This window comes from Entelurus aequoreus, linkage group LG05 (genome assembly GCF_033978785.1).
Source record: "Entelurus aequoreus isolate RoL-2023_Sb linkage group LG05, RoL_Eaeq_v1.1, whole genome shotgun sequence".
Lineage (NCBI taxonomy): Eukaryota > Metazoa > Chordata > Actinopteri > Syngnathiformes > Syngnathidae > Entelurus > Entelurus aequoreus.
This window is the reverse complement of record NC_084735.1, coordinates 45622524-45643197: the sequence shown is the minus strand read 5'-3', so window position 1 is coordinate 45643197 and position 20674 is coordinate 45622524. Positions and strand designations below refer to the sequence as shown.

Genomic DNA, 20674 nt, shown 5'->3' with positions numbered 1-20674 from the left:
AAGCGCGTCAGCTGGGTGCACACCTAAACTGAGTTGACACCAGGCAAAAGTAAGGAGAGAAAGTTGAAGAGAAAGGTATTTTAAGCTAATTAATCAATTTATTGTTAAAGCCAGTGTAAACTACCCTAAATCTTTTGACATTACACCTCTACCTTTATGCCGTGTGCGTCTCCGAACTTACGTTTGGACATTGCTGTGTGGAGTGTGAATTTGTCTCCGTGCGTGTGTGGATTTTCTCCGGGCACTCCAGTTTTCTCCCACATTCCAAAAATAAGCATGTGAGGTTCATTGCCATCCATCCATCTATTTTCTACCGCTCGTCCCTTTCGGGATCGCGGGCATGCTGGAGCTTAACCCAGCTGCACTCGGGCGGAAGTCAGGGTACATCCTGGACAAGTCGCCACCTCATTGCAGAGCCAACACAGATAGACAACATTCACACTCACATGCAGACTGCAAGTTGTCCATAGATATGATTGTGAGTATGAATGATTGTCTATCTGTGCCCTGCGATTGGCCATGATAATTTAAGTTAGCTTGTCTATTGTCTATCCATTGTACGCTAGCATTTGGCTAGCGGCATTAGAGCTCAACCTTCATCCTGCACAATTGTATTGCTTTTTTTTTTAGTTTATTCCAAATAATATATTATTCTAACATGAGTCCTACATGTATGTGCACTTCTTGTGTATATAGCATGTACTTTCTCTAATGTGGTTAGTTTTACAGTGACTTCATTGTGAAGAATATCAACAAATCATTGAAGTTGTTAAAGGATCGTTTACATACATGGCAAACTAAATTCCAATATTCAGGGAGGGCAGAATATAGTGTAGCCTGTGTTACATTTGACAATAAGCAGCAACAATTGAAACAGGCATAGAACAAAGAGAGCATAGTCTACAAAGTCGAATTCCTTTTGTTTAAAGCAGATTGTTATTCTGATTCTGATTCTATGAAAAATGTAATAATAATATTATTAATGGTATTATTGATAACTAATAACACTAATATTTGTTTTTAGATATTCATAAAACATTTGTTTAGCCTTTTTTAAAGAAAATCATGTCATATATATAAGATGATGTCATATTGACCACACCCCTAGCCATGTCGCCACGTATATATATTGGCAATCTTGGGGTAACCCTGACATTACGAAACATCTTTGACAGAGGATGATTGTACCGGTAATGTAAAAAAAAAAAAATTTGGTTAGTGTAGTTAGACGGGATGCTTTTGTTTTGAAGCTTGAAGTGTGTGATTAGTTTGAGAAGGTGTTTTGACATAGTTTGACGACAAACCTGATTGTTTGCAATAAAAAGTGACTCTAAAGTTCCTGTCTGCCGTCTTTCTGCTGAGATTTTATGCCATTTTACTAAAGCAGTCATAGTAACAATCTACATTTTATGTCATCAATCCACCTTAAGTGTAATTTGAGTGAAGTGAAGCTCCTCCCACTTCTCTGAATGCATTACATAGCAGGTATTTGCTCCAGTGAAGACGGCTTCCAGCGAAAAATTGTTTAATATAATCGCGGGAAAAACTTGTCATCACATTGGACTTAGAAGTATCACATCGCGTTGCTCACAGAAAAACTCATACTGCTACGATATTAGCAACAGGAAAGCTAGCTTTTGTGTATGCAGCTGAAATCGATAGGACACAAATCTGTACTGACTGAAAAACATGAACAATCGTATTACAGTATCTGTAAAGTATTAGCCCACATTTCATGTTTTGTTTGTACACAGCGAGCTTGACAGTTTATGTAGTTATACTAACAAGCATGATGTATTGCCTCAATATTATAGTGACTCACTCAATGAGCAGTTGTCCGTATGGTTAAGCTGGGGATGTTAATTTTAGGTAGGTGAAAAAAGGTTTTTTACCACTGCAGGGTTTGTTAGCGCTAACAGTAAAACTTTCATTGGGACATAGTTTCTTTGAGCAGTGTCCTCCTCGCAGATAGAAAAAGCCTTTCCATCGATAATAACATTGTGTGCCACTCACTGCAGCAGAAGCACTCAATTTTTATCGGCATAGCTTTGCAATCTCCACATTTACACCGCCTAGGCATGACAGTCCTGACTCTCTCGATTACCGTTTGCAACTTTTCACCCTCTCTTCGTCAAAGCAGAAGTTCATCTTCTGTATATGCAGGTTCAAAAAGATAAGGTTGTGAATCCTCATTTCTCCAAAAATGGTCATCTTCGTCGTCTATTACCAAGTATGCCAGTATTAGAACACACATCATTTTCATAATTGGGAAGAAACGGAAAAACAGTGTTCTCTTTCCTGTCTTTGTGAATGATAAATATTCAAATTCTATTGTGGCGCAATGGTCGATTTATTAAAATGCGTGTTTATTCATATATGTAAACATTGCTGCTCACCACTCTGGGTTGCTTTTGAGCTCCAGTGATTACTTTGGAAAGATGAACAAGTAGACCCCCTTTTTAATCAACGAGCGTGAGACAAAAATGACATTACAAGAAGTAACTTCACATTTAGGTTCAAGTTGAGCAATGAACTTTGCCAACTCAATGTTTTTTGACTGCCAGTGTGTAGCTTTGTGTACTTAGAATAAAAAAAAATCTACTAATCAAAGGCAATAACTGTTCTTAGTCTTTTAAAAAAACCTGTTACTCTTACGTTAGCTGACTTGGACTAACCTGTAGTGATATTGATGTGCTTGTGGAGTTTCTGTTTTTAAAGTACTCACTCATTATATTTAACCTGCTTTTGTGCGTTCATGCTTGTGTTGTTGATCTTGGCTCTACTTTGTCCGCTTCAGGTTACCCATTTCTAATTAACAATCGCGCGCCAATGTTGCTTGGAGACAAAATGGTGGACTGCAACAGCAAAGTGAGGCTGTTGCACGGATGAGGTTATAAATTCACCAACCCTGCAGAGACACGCTTTATTTTCCATTAATCCTTGCTTGCAATCGTCAATGAACATTTGGGTCATCCTTCTTAGAGGATTTAACCAGAGGAAGAGCTCTTGCTCATCTCTGAAGTCTGGAACACTTGCACTAAAAGCCCCTTGCTCTTGAGCCTGTAGCTGGTTCGGGGAAGGCAGTGTGTCTTCCTGCATTTGATGTAGCAATCATGTTAATGTGCAGGCCCATGACTCAGTGATCCAGATCTCCTATAGCAAACGAAGAGGGGGCCGGGGTCATTTACTAGAGAGACTCCTTCTGCTGCAGTCGGTTTCTGAAAAAAACAAAAACCCAAAAAACACTGACGCCCCCAAATGTTATAAAAGGAGAGCCTCACTACTTTGTTTAAACAAACAATAATGGAAACACATCTTAGCTACGACCGATGTCACCTATTGACATTGAATCAAATTAATTAAACAGGACATTCGTGATTAATTTGAGTGTAAACTAGGAACAATAATCCTGTCCTCTACTTTTATCCCTGTGTTTGGCTCAAACACTGTAAGGGGTGAGAACACTATGCTGCTTAATTATAACTGTCCATTAGGGTTGTGCGATAGAGGGGATACAAGATGTAAATGATAAATGATGAATGGGTTATACTTGTATAGCGCTTTTCTACCTTCAAGGTACTCAAAGCGCTTTGACAGTATTTCCACATTCACCCATTCACACACACATTCACACACTGATGGCGGGAGCTGCCATGCAAGGCGCTAACCAGCAGCCATCAGGAGCAGGGGTGAAGTGTCTTGCCCAAGGACACAACGAATGTGACTAGGATGGTAGAAGGTGGGGATTGAACCCCAGTAACCAGCAACCGTCCGATTGCTGGCACGGCCACTCTACCAACTTCGCCACGCCGTCCCCAAATGATATATATTGGGCAGACGATAAGAGTTGTTATTACTATCGTCATATCGTGATAATGCATGTTGACACATTCTAGCTGTGTCTGCAAATTTGACAGCGACAAGCAAACAAACCATCTTCAATGCATTGTAGCGTCCTAGCTAGAAGCTAATGTCCCTCCACAGTGCAAAGCCACTTCTGAGTCAGCAATCCTCGCTTCCATAGCAGCAAATAAACTAGAGCTGCGTTTCCATTACCCCTAGAAATGCGAAAAACCGAAATATCGCACTTAGAAACTTGTTATGGAATCATCCATATTTCAAAAAACCTCTCAAATATTGCAAAGATATTTTTACGCTCTCATGAGGTGGTTTTTCATTCCGATATTGAAGTGTGTCGCAAAAAAAGCATGATGGAAACACTTTTTTTGCATTTTCAGGGCACCTGAACACCGTACATGACGTTTCTGTGAATTCCTTGTTCACAAGTCTCTCCCAAAAATCTCTTATTCGTGGCCGTTGCCATATGTAAGGATGTTGCCTTTGAGCGATCACCTGCTGCCTTCTTCTTCTATTGACAATCACGGCAACAGCAGTGGCTGCAATTGTAATCACAGCTCCAAAACCATGGAATTGCAAAGCATACATCTTCTTCAATGTGGAGTTTTAGAAATATTGCTGTTTTGTTTTTTTGCGAAAAACTGCAATTAAAACGCAGCTTATATTTCTTACAAGTATCATCTCTGGAGAATGAAAAATGGCTAAACATGCTACACTACACACCATAGGAAGATATAGTAACTGCTAATCTAGAGCTTTTGAATGTAAATAAAGGTGGGCGAATCGATACAAATATCAACAGTTACGAAACCAAGTATTACATCATTATTTGATCAATACTTTTATTATCAAAATATATTTTGTTGTTTTTGTTTATAAACTCAGGAAACAAGTCCCTGTACACGAGGATTTTAAGGGCAAAATTTGTTTTACATTTTTAATTGATATTGTTACATTGCCATCCTGTGTTTTTGTCTGATTAGAATTGCAATCAAAAATTTAATTATCCAATGAATTTTAAAATGTAAAGTGTCACTATCAACATTGATATGATCAATACTGCCCCTATAACTACTTCCAGGGTTCCCCCTAAACCAGGGGTGTCAAACTCATTTTAGCCCAGAGGCCGCATGGAGGACAATCTGTGCATACGCGGGCTGGACTATTAAAATCGTGGCATTAAAACTAAAAAATAAAGACAACTTCAGATTGTTTTCTTTGTCTTACTTTGGCCAAAAATAGAACAAACACATTCTGAAAATATTACAATAAAAATATAGAAAACAAATACAGGCAGCGGTAAAGTTTGGATCCATGAAGGAAAGAAGGAAGTGAATGAATCTTTATAACTGAATACATTTACATACTGATAAAAATGTGTTTTCTTTTGTATTATTATTTTTTTAAATTAATTAACGTTTATGACAACCTTTTTCCAAAACACAATATAAAATGTGAGCTATAACAGGATAATGCATTGTACGAAAGCCTATTGTGTGCCTTTAACCAGTTTTGTAATGTTCCTATGCATTTAGGTTGATAGGTCAATCTGTGACGTCATTTCCCCTTTAAAGCACGTCTTTGTCAGAATAGCCGGTTTCAATCAGTGGTGGCAGCCAGCCTTGTGTGCGTTGACGACTAAATGTAAGTTTTGTCACATACTGTTACAGCATTTGAACTGACTGTCGTGCCTTGCTACTTCTGCAAATGTTTGGTGCATTGTATGCTAAGATCAGTTGTTTTTGGGTCGATTGAGAGCTAATTAGTCTCGTTGACGGCGTTTACATTTCCGTGTAGTTTATTTAACGTCATTGCAACTGCGATGGCGGAGTTTGGCCTTTAGATGGCGACAGAGACCACATAATCGCCAGGTATGGCTCTGAAGCTTAGAAACTTGTTGGAAGTTCATACATAGTTAAATGCAGTATATATGTTGTTGTTATGCACACCTTTATATTATATTATGTTATATTATGTATGCATATCCATGTATATTGCTGCATATTAATGAGTATATAATTGGATTGTAATTTTTCCTCTTTTCTTTGTTTGTTTAGACCACACACACACACATACACACACAAAACCACACACATTCACATCTACCTTTCAGCAATAAAGATGATTAAAGGATTCTCTGGCCGGAATCTGTCCATCGTGTCCCAACTCTAAAAGAACTACTATCCCTTCCTTACATTGGTCCTTCGAGCCGGATAGAGTTCCACCATCAGACACTATGGAGTCATCACCTGCTGATCACCAGCCCTCTGTCAGGCCAAAGAGAGACATTCGACTACCACAGCATTTGGCCCTTTACGATGTCACCCTCCTTCCCTCTCAACTGCCTGCTGCCCAAATCTCCTCACTACCAGTAGGACAACACGGTGAAGCAAGGCCAACCAGAGCTAGGAGTGCATCAGGGTACCAGTCATCTGCTTCATCACGTCTATCCTCTCGGCGATCGCATGGGCTTCAACTGCTCCAAAATATTCCGGATGTTCAAACAGCTGCCCTAGAGGAGCGAATTAAAGGTTTGGAGCTTGCTGACCTACAGCAAGAAATAGAGGAGGAAAGGAAAGCTGACTTGGAGGCGAAGAGATTGGATGCACAAGCTAAAGAAGGACAAAGACTACAAGAGGATACTCATCTTGCCAAGGAGAATATGGCAAGGGAAATGGAACGGCGCAGACGCTTAAAGAAACTGGAGAAAGACTTACACATTGCCCGTATTGTCAAGTCTTTCCTGTCAGAGTCTGAAGATGATGCAATGTCAACAACGTCAGCTCCGCCCGCTGCTGACATGCTTCAGCTCCCATCAATAACTCCAATGAAATCCGCTGCCGCTATCCCGATTACACAGCCATTGACAACGATTCCCATTCCTGTCCAAGGTGCAAAAACTTGTGTCCCGACTTTAGTAGGCCCCACTACAGCTCCTGTCTGTCACAGCTCCTGCATCTGTGTCTTTCACAAGTCAACATATGCCAGTCTTTCCCACATCTAGTTATGCATCAACAATGACACATGCAGCCGCAGTGCCACAAACCATGCAAACTTTTGTGCCACAACCACCAGTTCCAGCTGGTGCACCTCCTCCTGCTGGGCAGTATGTTCAATACACATTACCATCTGCTACTCCTACCCCGGCAGCACCACCCTGGTCCTACCCGGGCATCGAGACGCTGATCGCTACATCCTATGGCATTCCCAAACCAGTACTTCCAAGGTTTGAGAGTGGCCGGGAAAGTGATTTCGCCCTACTTAGAGAACTTGATGAATAGTCATCCTCACCTGAGCGAGCAATATAAATATCAAGTTCTACTGAATCAGCTCAAACTCCCTAACGCTCTGCAGTTAGCCAAGTCATTCATGTATGACCCAAACCCGTACACGGCTGCGCTAGGGGCTCTACAAGACAAATATGGCCAGCCTAGACAACTAGTACAGAGTGAACTAGGAGCTATCCTGAACTCACCAGCCATCAGAGTGGGGGATGCAGAAGCTTTCGACACCTTCGCTCTCTCAGTTCAGACCTTAGTTGGTATGCTGCGGACTTTAGAGGGACCCCTTGGATGCGAGCTCAAATGTGGTTCTCACGTTGACCGCCTCATAAGTAAAATGCCTCCTGCTCACCGAGACGGATTTATGGAATACTGTCTTTGTCGAGGCATTCTACAGCCAGGTACCAACCAAACTTACACCCTGCCCGACCTGGCATCCTGGCTTCAAGTTAAAGCTCAAGCTAAGCGCCTCGCCAGCCGAGTCACTCACCTCTACAACCCGGGGCCTCCTCCTGCCAAGAGGGATTATAATAGTCCATGGCCCAAACAAAGGACAGCATCAATTCTCTTATGTTCTGGTGAAACTGGTAGCAGCCAGAGCACCAATCTGACAAAGTCAAAACCCTTTAAACCTAGTCCTTGTCCATTTTGCAACAGTAAGGAACATTACCTCAACTCATGCCTGGACTTCAAGAAACTGAATACCAGTGAGATCAATAAGTGTATCCAAGAAGGTAACAGATGTTGGAAGTGCGGTCGTGGCCACAAAGCTGCAGCATGTACGCTTAAACGCCCTTGTAAATTATGCAAAGAGACGCACCTCACAGTACTGCATGACACGATCCAAGAGTCATCTCAACAAGTCCTGATGATGAGTAACCAAAAACCCACAGTCTACCTAGAACAGCCTCAAAGCCCTCAAAGAGTTTTGCTGAAAGTTGTTAAAGTGCTCCTACAAAATGGAGACCGCACTCTAGAGACATTTGCTGTGCTCGATGATGGTTCTGAGAGAAGACTCATCCTCCCCTATGCAGTAGAGCAACTACAACTTGCTAAGCATCCTGAAACCCTTCACCTGAGAACTGTTCAACAAGAAGTGAAAGTGCTCAATGGTTCGTCACTCAGCCTTCACGTCTCCCCCATCTTCAAGCCAAGCAAGAAGTATTGGATTAAAAATGCCTTCACAGCTGAGAATCTGAGCCTATCTCAGCACACATATCCAGTAGCGGCCCTCCAAAAACGCTACGAGCACCTCAAAGACCTTCCTTTGCTGCCTATCCATCGAGCGCAACCGCTACTCCTCATAGGTTCTGATATGTCCCAGCTTCTTGCTCCTACAGAGCCGGTGCGAGCAGGCCCATCTGGCGGCCCCATAACAGTCTGTACCAACCTAGGCTGGTCCCTACAAGGTCCGTCTGTGATTTATGCATCTTCCCATCAGCCTTCCTGTCTGCACGTTACCACTGAATCCCCATATACCGAACTTTTCAAGAATGTGGAACGTCTCTGGCAGATCGATACTCTCCCTTACGTCAGCGAGAAGATTGCATCTCGTTCCAAGCAAGACCAACAAGGTCTCTCTCTTTTACAGACTGACTCTAAGCGTGTACCTGTTGATGGTATCCAGCGCTACGCGACACCCCTGTTACGTCGCCAGCCAAGCACTATGCTATGTGCACCCTCAGATGCTGTAATGCCAAACCTGCGCAGCATTGAACGCAGGTTGGCCAAAGACCCTCACCTTGCAACCTCTTATCGTAGAGAGATGGACAAACTTATCAAAACAGGATACGTTGCTGAGATTCCTTCAGAGGAGGCAGCAAAGAGTACTGAGTCGTGGTACATACCACATCATATGGTGCACCACAATGGGAAAGACAGAGGGGTCTTCAACTGTTCTTTCTCCTACAATGGCCAGTCTTTGAATGATCATCTCCTCCCTGGACCAACGTTGGGCCCTACTATGATTGGAGTCCTCTTGCGGTTCCGATGTCATGCAATAGCCATAAGCGGGGATATCAAGTCAATGTTTCACCAGATCCGCTTACTTGACCATGATAAACCACTCCTTCGATTCCTGTGGCAGAACATGGACAGGGAATCTAGAGCGCAGATCTTTGAATGGCAGGTCCTACCTTTCGGAACAACCTGCAGCCCCTGTTGTGCAGTGTACGCCTTACAGCAGCACGTCAGGGACTATGAGCCACCAGACTCTCTGCTCATGCAAGTGGTTGAGCACTCCTTCTATTTGGATAATTGCCTCCACAGTCTGAGTAAGGTTGAAGAAGCCAAAGCTCTCATTGACACTCTGCGTGAACTTCTTAGCAAGGGAGGTTTCGAGATCCGACAGTGGGCTAGCAACATGCCAGAAGTTGTGGCCCATCTACCACCTGATGCACGATCAGCAACTAGTGAGCTGTGGTTATCCAAAGCAAGTGATAACCTCCACGAACCCACTCTTGGACTATGCTGGGATTGTTTGAATGACACTCTGAGTTTCAAGCGTCACACAACAGAATCATCAGCTGCCACTCTTCGAAATGTCTACAGTGTCCTGGCCAAGCTTTATGACCCCCTAGGATTCATTGTACCATTTACCACTCGGTGTAAGGTGCTCATCCAAGATATGTGGAAGTCCAACCTTGGCTGGGACGACCAGATCCAGCCTGCAGATCTCCTTGACAAGTGGTCAACCTGGGAAATGATCCAAGAGCACCGCTGGAATAAGGGCCCGCACTTCCTTTACCTGCCAGAAAATGAGTGGCCCAATTTGCCTACATCTGACCTGGAACCGGATGCCACAGAGCTGAGGAAATCCGCCTTTGTTGGAACTATTTCCTGTGCTTCATCCACTCAGCTTACTGATTTCAGTAAGTTCTCCACATGGAAACAGCTTCTACAAGAGACAGCTAGCTCCCTTCATGGGGCGGCTGATGCTGGTGCTTCATCCCCACCTTCCGCCGTGGATTTTCTGCAAGAACGTAACAAGTGGAGGAACGATGGCAAGACCCTTTTGGCTGGTCAAGTTGTCTTGATAGTGGATCCTCAACTCCCCCAAGGATCGTGGCCTGTAGGACGGATCACTCAGACACATCCAGGAGCAGATGGACGGGTCTGGACTGCCAGAATACAAGTGAAGAATCGCACCTACCTTCGCCCAGTCGCCCGACTGATCATGCTTCCACCTCTTGATGACGAGGACACTACCTCATAGACTTTCTTCTAGTTTCAACTGCCATACGGACAGTTGGGGGCGGCTGTGTACGAAAGCCTATTGTGTGCCTTTAACCAGTTTTGTAATGTTCCTATGCATTTAGGTTGATAGGTCAATCTGTGACGTCATTTCCCCTTTAAAGCACGTCTTTGTCAGAATAGCCGGTTTCAATCAGTGGTGGCAGCCAGCCTTGTGTGCGTTGACGACTAAATGTAAGTTTTGTCACATACTGTTACAGCATTTGAACTGACTGTCGTGCCTTGCTACTTCTGCAAATGTTTGGTGCATTGTATGCTAAGATCAGTTGTTTTTGGGTCGATTGAGAGCTAATTAGTCTCGTTGACGGCGTTTACATTTCCGTGTAGTTTATTTAACGTCATTGCAACTGCGATGGCGGAGTTTGGCCTTTAGATGGCGACAGAGACCACATAATCGCCAGGTATGGCTCTGAAGCTTAGAAACTTGTTGGAAGTTCATACATAGTTAAATGCAGTATATATGTTGTTGTTATGCACACCTTTATATTATATTATATTATGTTATATTATGTATGCATATCCATGTATATTGCTGCATATTAATGAGTATATAATTGGATTGTAATTTTTCCTCTTTTCTTTGTTTGTTTAAACCACACTCACACACATACACACACAAAACCACACACATTCACATCTACCTTTCAGCAATAAAGATGATTAAAGGATTCTCTGGCCGGAATCTGTCCATCGTGTCCCAACTCTAAAAGAACTACTATCCCTTCCTTACAGCATACATTTATCATTTGTTTTCAAAACGGTTACAAAAAAGTGGGACCCCAAAAATTTACTGTGGGACCCCATTTTTATGACTTGATGGGGTCCCAGGGACCCCATTTTGAAAATTCCTAGCGCCAACACTGATGGAGTATTGGTGCGTGAAAAACAGCAGCAGGCGGCTGTGGCCTGCGGGCCGGTTCTGATACTTATCAAATATCAAATATCATAGATAATTCATACTGTAACGACCAGCTAATTTGATGTTAGTTTTTCCCAAAGTCGCAAACACACCGTCTGTCCCTGAATGGTGATTGGTGGAGAATAGGGAAGTGTTTTTTTGTCTCCGGGAAGCGCGGACTCACAAGACGAAAGTGTTTGCACGGGAGGTAAAACCTTATGAATTGTGCCGTTTGTTATCGTAAGATTGGTAATAAAAATTCTAAATAGCGTTAGACTTTGTGATTTCTTCTGGAAGCTACAATGTATTATATTACTTTAAGGTTGTTTTCAAGCAACAAAAAAAAAACTTATTTTCAAGGTGTGGCATTAATCAAAATGCCGTGGCGGCACGCAACATTAAATTACATTAAGGGGAAACCCTGACCTGGCATTAGATCGATGACCGAATTTGTAGTATCGGTCAAAACTAATGTTAATTATTCAAACAACAGAAGAAAAGGTTTTTATTACATTTTAACCAAATTGTAGAATGTAAACACTTATGACAGTAAATTAGCAAGTAGATTAATAATAGCTTTTAGAAAATAACACAACGAGAAATGACACAATATGTTACAGCATATGTCAGCAGCTAAATTAGGAGCCTTTTAAATTTTTTTTGATATGGTTGTAATATTATTAACATATTTACATAGGTAAATATATAAATCCATCCATTTTCCACCACTCGTCCCTCTTGAGGTTGCACTCAGGGGAAGGTGGCCTACGCCCTGTTCAAGTTGCCACCTCATCACAGGGCCAACATAAGTAGACAAACAACCATTCACAATCACATATTGTTATATACTGTATATGTATATTGTTATCCCAGGGGGGCTGCAATATACAGTATATCGTGATATAGATTTAGGCCATATCGCCCATCCCAACTGCCCTTATCATAGGAGCAGATGCTTTCACAAACAGCTGCACGATGGACATCAAATCAACATTGAGGTTTCCATTACTGCAATAACCTAACCGCAAGAGGGTTTTTTTTTCTCTCTCCTCCGTCTTCGATTCAGAATTGTCGAGCCTCGTGTCCTTGGCCTGCTGGCCGATCAAAAGTGGTTACAGGAAACAGCAAGTTTGTGTGCGCTGCTGGCGATGCAGTCAGTGTGCTAAAATGTAACAATTGCAAATTAAATTGCTATCGCAGTTTTTTGTAAAAAATAAATCGCAATTAGGTTTTTCTGGAAATCGTGCAGGGCTACTTTCACTTATTCAAAGGTACTGTCTTTATCCTTGAGAATGTTTGTGGCCACTGTTGATATCTCCACTATTAAAGCATTTACAATTTCACTTTATTTTTCACTTTTCTTTTTCATGCACTGCCATCAGAAGAGTCTGTCTCACACTTGGAAAACTTAATGAAATGGGAAAAAGGTGAACTAAAAAGAACAATAGTGTCATCTTTCCCTCAGTGTCGTATACATTCTTCTGCACGTAGCCACGACCCATCATAACACGAGGCCCAACTGGTAATTGACACAAGAGAGTGTGTATTTTAGCAACGATCAAATGGAAAGCTGTTCTTAAAAATGCTTTAGTCATTGTTGCAGGGGTTCAGGTTCTGACTAACACCTCCCCACTCTCACTTCTTTCTCTTAACCTTGGTTACTGACATTCCTAACCGCTGTTGTCCAACTTACTGTTTTGCCTTTGCTATTCCGGCCTTCCTTCCTGTCTGCATAGAATGTCTCTGGAGGTTATGACCATCCTGTGTCGCTGTGAGAATATCGAAACCTCGGAGGGTGTTCCCTTGGATGTGACTGGGGTGGCCCAGGTAATGTATTTTCGAGAGACCCCCCTCCCAACAACAACAAAAAACAGCAGAGGCTGGCTATCAAGACCAAAAGAAGACACAGGAGAAGTGGCTCATAACTAATTAGCTAAAACATGCTATATGTTTGTTTTTGTGTGTGTTCCTCGTGGCTTCCCTCTTCTGCCGTCAAATGGGTGCAATCAACCGTCACTAACTTGCTGCGACGCTTCACTCTGAGAAATCATGGCAACAGAGTAAATGATAAGAATAATTTCAACCAAAAACAGAATCCAAATGCAGTTGTCCTAAAAAAAGATTTGTTTAACATTGCAACAACCAACCAAATGTAAAGGTCTGCTTTAGGGAGCATTTCTTTACACTCCATTGTTAGTGCTCTGGAATCCTTGGGTGAATGGTTTCACTTTGTCTTGTTTATTTCCTTGTGTTCTGGCCCCTCCCATTTGCTTCCCCTCCGTACATGCCTATTTTTATTTTATATTTTTCCACATTCTTCACAGGATAACGCTTGAGATTATGACCCTGCAGCCCAAGTGTGACGATGTAGAGACAGCGGAGGGTGTAGCTATTACGGTCACAGGGGTGGCTCAGGTAAATCACCACACATGTTGTTGTTGGGAATGCCGGTTCAGACTCCTCCCCTATTCCCACGCATCCCTGTAACTTTCCTTTCTTCTGGCATAACCCCATAATCACGTCGCAAGAAGTTTTCTTACAGAGGGCCCAAGTTTTATGACATATCTGCATTTGTTTAGTTAGCCTCCCAGGTTTTGGGTCTGCATTTGTTTGCCCTGTACAGAGGATATTATGGATAGGTATCAACCTATCCTGACAGTAACAATGTGTTGTTAATAAGACACAAGCAGAACAAGGTTTTACTATGGTGCCGGTTCTTCAGATTCAGCTTTAAATATTGTATTGCGTGGCAATACACCCCATAAGTCTTTTTTGATCATTTGGATTTTCTTTGCTTACTACTAATCAGACCTATTTTTTGTCTGAAATGTGTTCCAATGGGACAGCAAAAAAGGCCCATGTAGCATGCTGCATGTCTCCTTCCATGTTGTTATTTTTCTTGTTTGATCTTCATTTACATAAGGCTTTTTGTGACCTTAAACTCGATTTTGTTTGTGGTCCCATCTGGATCTTATTAGTATTAGTTATCAATTATTACTTGTATAAAACGCTAGGGGCTATAGGGCTGACTGCAGCCAAGTGACTGTTGTAATGTAGTCGTCCCAATACACAGCACACTTCGAAGTTTGTGGCTTGTAAAGGTGACAGTGGGTGTTCTTTCATGTCTAGAGGGCTTTATTAATGTTATAAACCGTAAACAGGTTTTTATGCTTTATCTATGAAAATATTACATTTATAATATATTTTGCAGAAATTAATTTACCACGGTCAAACCCAAATCCAATTAACAGCAATAAATTAGGGTTTACTCCGTTACTCTTGGCAACCAGAAATATTTTAGTAGTTTATAACAAAATGTGAAAAAATAGGTTGATAGATCTAAGGGGAAAATAAGTGTTTGTTGTCTCTTACCGCATTGAAGCTAATTTAAAATTACTTCGCCACTTTGGCGTCAATTAAAAAAGTAAACAAAACACAATAAATGGGCAGAAACTATGAGAAAACAAATGTTCTTTAGACAATATATCTTTTCAGAAAAGATTCAGCTACAATATACAATTAAATAGTATGGTCGTTTTGGAAATACAGTGGTAAATCTGTCACAATGAGGCATTCAAATCAATCCTAAATTAACAATTATCTATGTGGGCTTTTGCATAGACGAGGCAGCAGTGTTGCTAAACTGAACTTAACTTTATCAGAAACAAAGTATAATTTTATCAATGAGACAATTCTGTCCATCAAAGTAGAACAAGCAAACACCTGCAGAGCACAGCGACCATGTTGATGATCAACAAATAAAGTGAGCAATGGTCATAATCGTGGTGGTTGTGGCACTACACAATCGCATGGAGTGTTTATGCCCTGATGTACATATTAGTTGTAAAAAGAGATTCTATTAAATAATTGTCTATAAAACAATTGTAGAGTAAAAGATAAGTCTTCCTATTCAAAAGCAGTGTGGCCACCATGAGTAATTTCAACCAGACTTGAATCTGGCCAACATTCTTAAAATGTTCCTTATGCTGCTCCAATTGAACTGTTATTCATTAAGATCCAAACAAGTAAACTGTTTTATTGTGGCTTTTCACTTTACACACAGTTTTTCAGTTGTTATTGATGTTAATCACTCCACTTTTTTATTTGCATGCCTTGATCGAGAGAAGGAAAGAATGACAAGAGTTGCCTCAATATCAGGCCTGACTCCTGTTACTGTGTTTGAGCAAACATTCTGATCTGTGTGTACTTCCTCCATGCATGCTGACAATGAGCCCACTGTTTGGATGAGGCCCTCACTCTCTCACACTTCTTAACACACATTTTCACAATGCCACCGTATTATTGGTCCAAATCTCTCATGGCAACCGGGTGACCTTGAATTATGGACGCCTTCAGACTTAAAAGGGAAGTGGCCGCCCGGTCAGTTTAAAGAATGCTACATTAAGTTAATGCAGGATATTGCTTCTGGCTGAAGTAAAACTACATGTTTGTAATCTAGAATGACTTGACAAATTAGTTATTAAAAATGAAAAGTGTTGCACTTGGTGTATGACATTTTCTTTTTGTGTGCTTTGCCGTTTTGTATTGTGAAGGAGGAAAGGGTGATGTTAAATGGGCATGGGTCAAAGGTCGAGACTCACTTTTCCACATACTCTAAGAGTTTATTTAGTCACAGGAGAGCTCCCCTGCATTCTGTCTGAGCCAGCTTGCTGTGTGCTCGTCCAGCTTGCAACGTGGAATTACACCCCCGCCCTCTTTACATTGTGTGTCTTTCTATCCTTGTATGAGTGCATGTTACCCAATAAAACGGTGTGACCGCTCGCCTAAGGACCCAGCGCACTTCTCTCTTCTTACAGCCCTAGTGGAGTACAGCATCACCCCATCCTTTTTTCATTTCTTTACCATATAAGTGAGCATTTACCCTCAATGATATCTCCCTTATTTTCTTTTTGTATGCATGGACAACTAGCATGGTACGTTAAATACAGTTATTAAAAAGTTGCAAAATGATCATGCATACTGCTATTTTATAAATATTATTACATGTATATTATTAAGTATGTGCAATTTTTTTAAATCCCTCCATTGAGCCAAGGGGACTAAATTAAACAAAGCCAGCAGCTGCTCCCACCAGGATGTTGCTGTATATTTTATTCTATAAAAAAAAGCAACACTTTCTATACTACTATTGTGTTAATCCATTTATAATGATAAGAACCTTGGAACATTGTTAGTGGTTGTCTAGCACATGATGTGTTGCTCCTGCTCAGCTGACAATGTTTGTCCACACTGACACCAGGTAAAGGTGATGACCGAGAATGAACTGCTGGGTTACGCCTGCGAGCAGTTTCTAGGGAAGTCAGTCGTGGAGATCAAGAGCGTCATCCTGCAAACTCTTGAAGGTCACCTGCGTGCCATCCTTGGTAGGTAGCTGCTTGGTTTTTATACATCATTATTAGGGATGTGCCGATAGATCAGCCAAAGATCCGTATCTGTTAATTTTCGTGAAAAAAGACTTTGTCGCCTTTTTCTATCAATTCCTTTTAATGCCAATCCCCTCTGGCTGACAAGCGACTAGCAGCTAATTATGTTAAGTGTGGAGCTGTTTTCCTATGCTAATAACAATGACCTCCATTATGGCAAATAAACTGCATTTCTTACTATCTTAAGTAATATTATCACTGGAGGACAAGGCTAAACATTGTTTGACCTTCTATCCTTGTATGAATGCAAGCCAAGAGCAGGCATGCTAATAGCTAAGCTAACCGCTAAGCTAGATTTACACAACACTAAAAAATAAGTGTTACATTTAAGAGGTGTCGTTGGATCTACGTTACAGAAGAAAGTCGGCCTGGGCGATATAGCGTACAAAAAAAAAAGAAGTTTTTTTCACAAAAAATTTGATTTATGATTATTTCAGATTCCCCCCCCCCCTCATTTTCAAAGAAACCATTGAATACAAATGACAGAGATAATTCAAAAAACGTTTTTCGTATATTTAATCAAAAAATAGTTTTATTTAGCAAAATTCTAAATTGTATAATGTTGTTCTTTTTAAACCAGATATAAATTGTACTTTTATGCAACTAAATTAAGAGCTTCCCTTGGGAGGCAATACTTCTGCTTGAATAGAATGTTTGTTTAATACAATGTAGCATTGCACCTTGCGTGCAAATAAACAATCTCCAACATTGAGCATTGAGAGGACAACCGTTTGTTTCAGTAAGTGGCTAAAGTAAACACAGCCTTTTTCATTCACACATCTTGGCGGTGTGCAGAACTGCTTTAGTGATCGCTCTTCACATTGTGCTTCTTTCTCATCATACATGGCATAATTATACATGCATGGTGTGAATAATTCCACCATAGTAAGGTCATTTGTAGCCCGTAGTTTGTTTCTTGTTGCGTCTTGTTCGCCTTGTAAGGAGTAATATTTCTTGCACTCGACTGGAGGCTTCGGTTTCAGATGCTGGAATAAGTGTGATGCCTTTTTGAAACAAACTTTGCACCATGCAGTCACTTGTTCCACGCCCGTTACCCGCAAAACCAAAGTAGTGACAACACTTTTTTTTTTTTGGAACCAACGTCTCGCTCTCATTAGCGTTAGCATTAGCCATGCTTAGCTATGTGTGCCGCTAAGGAAGTAAGGAGACGGCGCAAGCTACGGAAGCTCCTGCGGGGCAAAAAGTGTGCCAGAACAAGAGAGAAAAAAAGGGATTTGTAAATTGTCTGCAACAAAAAACTTGAATATATGATATACTGCCCAGGACTCGAAGAAAGTAAGCAGATACTAACATGAAATTGATAGGAGTTTAGAGAGAGGATAATATAACAACTGTTGGTGTGTCCGCATTGTCACAGTCAGTAGTCACCATGTAAGAGGAGGGCGGATTCATCCATAAATTAGTGGTGTTGATACCAATGGAAATATCAGTATATGATCAATACTAGAGAGATTAGATCGAGATCGATATATATATATATATATATATATATATATATATATATATATATATATATATATATATATATATATATATATATATATATATATATATATATTTTTTTATTTTTTTTTAAATTTGTTCTTCTGGTCACGGAAGGACTTTAATGATTTAAATGAGTCGTTGATAGTACTTTTTGCTTTTGTTTTGTTATTGTGTACTATTGAATTTGTTTTGCTCAACAATTGTATGTTATTAAATCAAATCAGTATGTAGTTTAACTATTGTGTTGATGTTGTTAAACTGTCATTAGTGCTCACCATAAATAAATCAAACATTTAAAAATCAGTTTTGGTATCGTCAGCATAAAACCCTGATCAGATTATCCCTAATGTGCTTACATCATCAACATTAATGTTGCTGGCTTATTATGAGCTAACAATCATTGTTAGCAGTTGTACCAGAATGAATTGTGCTCAACAGCACATTGTAGTATAAGTGAAGGTATCACATTGCACAAAATAGGTTTTGTGGCACGGCTTTTGATCACTGGGAAGTCAATCAATCAATAAATGTTTATTTATACAGCCCTAAATCACAAAAGTCTCAAAGGGCTGCACAAGCCACAATGACATCCTCGGCACAGAGCCCACACAAGGGACGCCGATGTGAATGACTATGAGAAACCTTGGGGAGGATCGCATATGTGGGTAACCCCCCCTCTAAGTACAGTCCCTAGTGGATCCAACATAACAGTGAGAGTCCAGTCCATAGTGGGGCCAGCAGAAGACCATCCAGAGCGGAGACAGGTCAGTAGCGCAGAGACGTCCCCAACCGATGCACAGGCGAGCGGTCCACCCCGGGTCCCAACTCTGGACAGCCAGCACATCATCCATGGTCACCGGAACCGGACCTACGGGCGACATATGATCTAGACAAACATGAGTTCTTCCGGTATTTACAGATAAGGGACTACTATATTAAAAAAATTAAAAGGGCATCAATGAACCCGCTAATTAGAATAATGGTACAAGCTTATAATAATAAAAAATGTAGAGTGATCTCAGCTGTTTACCAGGGATTGATGACAAGCAAGGGGACTTCAACCATGTACATTAAAGAGAAATGGGAAAGAGGATTTGGGGAGCAGATCACTGAAAAGGACTGGTATAATATTTGTAAAACGCAGTGCACGGCCACGAGTTCTAGGGTATGGAGGGAGTTTTGCTGGAAAAACATGACTAGATACTTTATAACTCCAAAAATAAGCGGAAGAGTCGCAGCAAAGAAACAACCATGTTGGAGGCTATGTGGAAATATGGACGCTGACCACGAACATGTGTTCTGGAACTGTCCCAATATTGAAAAATATTGGTATGACGTGTGGTCAGTGATAAAAGAAGTACTACAATATGACATTCCAAAAACAAGTATGATACTATACTTGGGAAACTTGACGCAGGAATATATGCAATTCGATGATTTCTATTTAGTCAAGGTTTTGTTAGCAGCCAGCAAAAAGGCAATTACAAGACTGTGGCGTAGTAGCAGCTCACCGACCTGTGAACAGTGGCTGTGCATTGTGGAAGAACTATATGTAATGGAAAGATTTACACATAGACTCAGAATACAGGAGGAACTATTTCTTGAGAAATGGACAAAATGGACTGAATACAAAACTCAGGAAAATGACACCACAAATGCTTGATATGGAATATAAATTGACTATGTATATATTGTAAGATGTTGACCCTGTTGATATATGTATGCATGTGACAGAATAAAAATTTAAGTTTAAAAAAAAAAATAAATGTTTATTTATACAGCCCTAAATCACAAAAGTCTCAAAGGGCTGCACAAGCCACAATGACATCCTCGGCACAGAGCCCACACAAGGGACGCCGATGTGAATGACTATGAGAAACCTTGGGGAGGATCGCATATGTGGGTAACCCCCCCTCTAAGTACAGTCCCTAGTGGATCCAACATAACAGTGAGAGTCCAGTCCATAGTGGGGCCAGCAGAAGACCATCCAGAGCGGAGACAGGTCAGTAGCGCAGAGACGTCCCCAACCGATGCACAGGCGAGCGGTCCACCCCGGGTCCCAACTCTGGACAGCCAGCACATCATCCATGGTCACCGGAACCGGAAATACCCGGCGAGGGGGCAAAGGAGAAAAGAAAACGGCAGATCAACTGGTCTAAAAAAGGGGGGTCTATTTAAAGGCTAGAGTATACAAATGAGTTTTAAGATGGGACTTAAATGCTTCTACTGAGGTAGCATCTCTGTTACCGGGAGGGCATTCCATTGTACTGGAGCCCGAACAGAAAACGCTCTGTAGCCCGCAGACTTTTTTTGGGCTCTGGGAATCACTTAATAAGCCAGAGTTCTTTGAACGCAGATTTCTTGCCGGGACATATGGTACAATACAGTCAGCATGATAGGATGGAGCTAGACCGTGTAGTATTTTATACGTAAGT

General features: G+C 41.2%; 1 protein-coding gene across 4 annotated transcripts in view; it reads left to right on the top strand.

The window, feature by feature from the left end:
* LOC133650686 (flotillin-2a) overlaps positions 1–20674 on the top strand; it is a 58880-nt gene that overhangs the window by 22322 nt on the left and 15884 nt on the right. For 2 of the 4 annotated variants that reach the window (XM_062048230.1, XM_062048232.1), the window contains exons 3-4: positions 13614–13704; positions 16550–16673. In XM_062048230.1, coding sequence (XP_061904214.1) covers positions 13614–13704; positions 16550–16673 — 215 coding nt within the window. Of the gene's footprint in view, positions 1–13025; positions 13117–13613; positions 13705–16549; positions 16674–20674 lie in introns of all 4 variants that reach the window. The other 2 variants (XM_062048231.1, XM_062048233.1) reach the window with 2 other exon arrangements.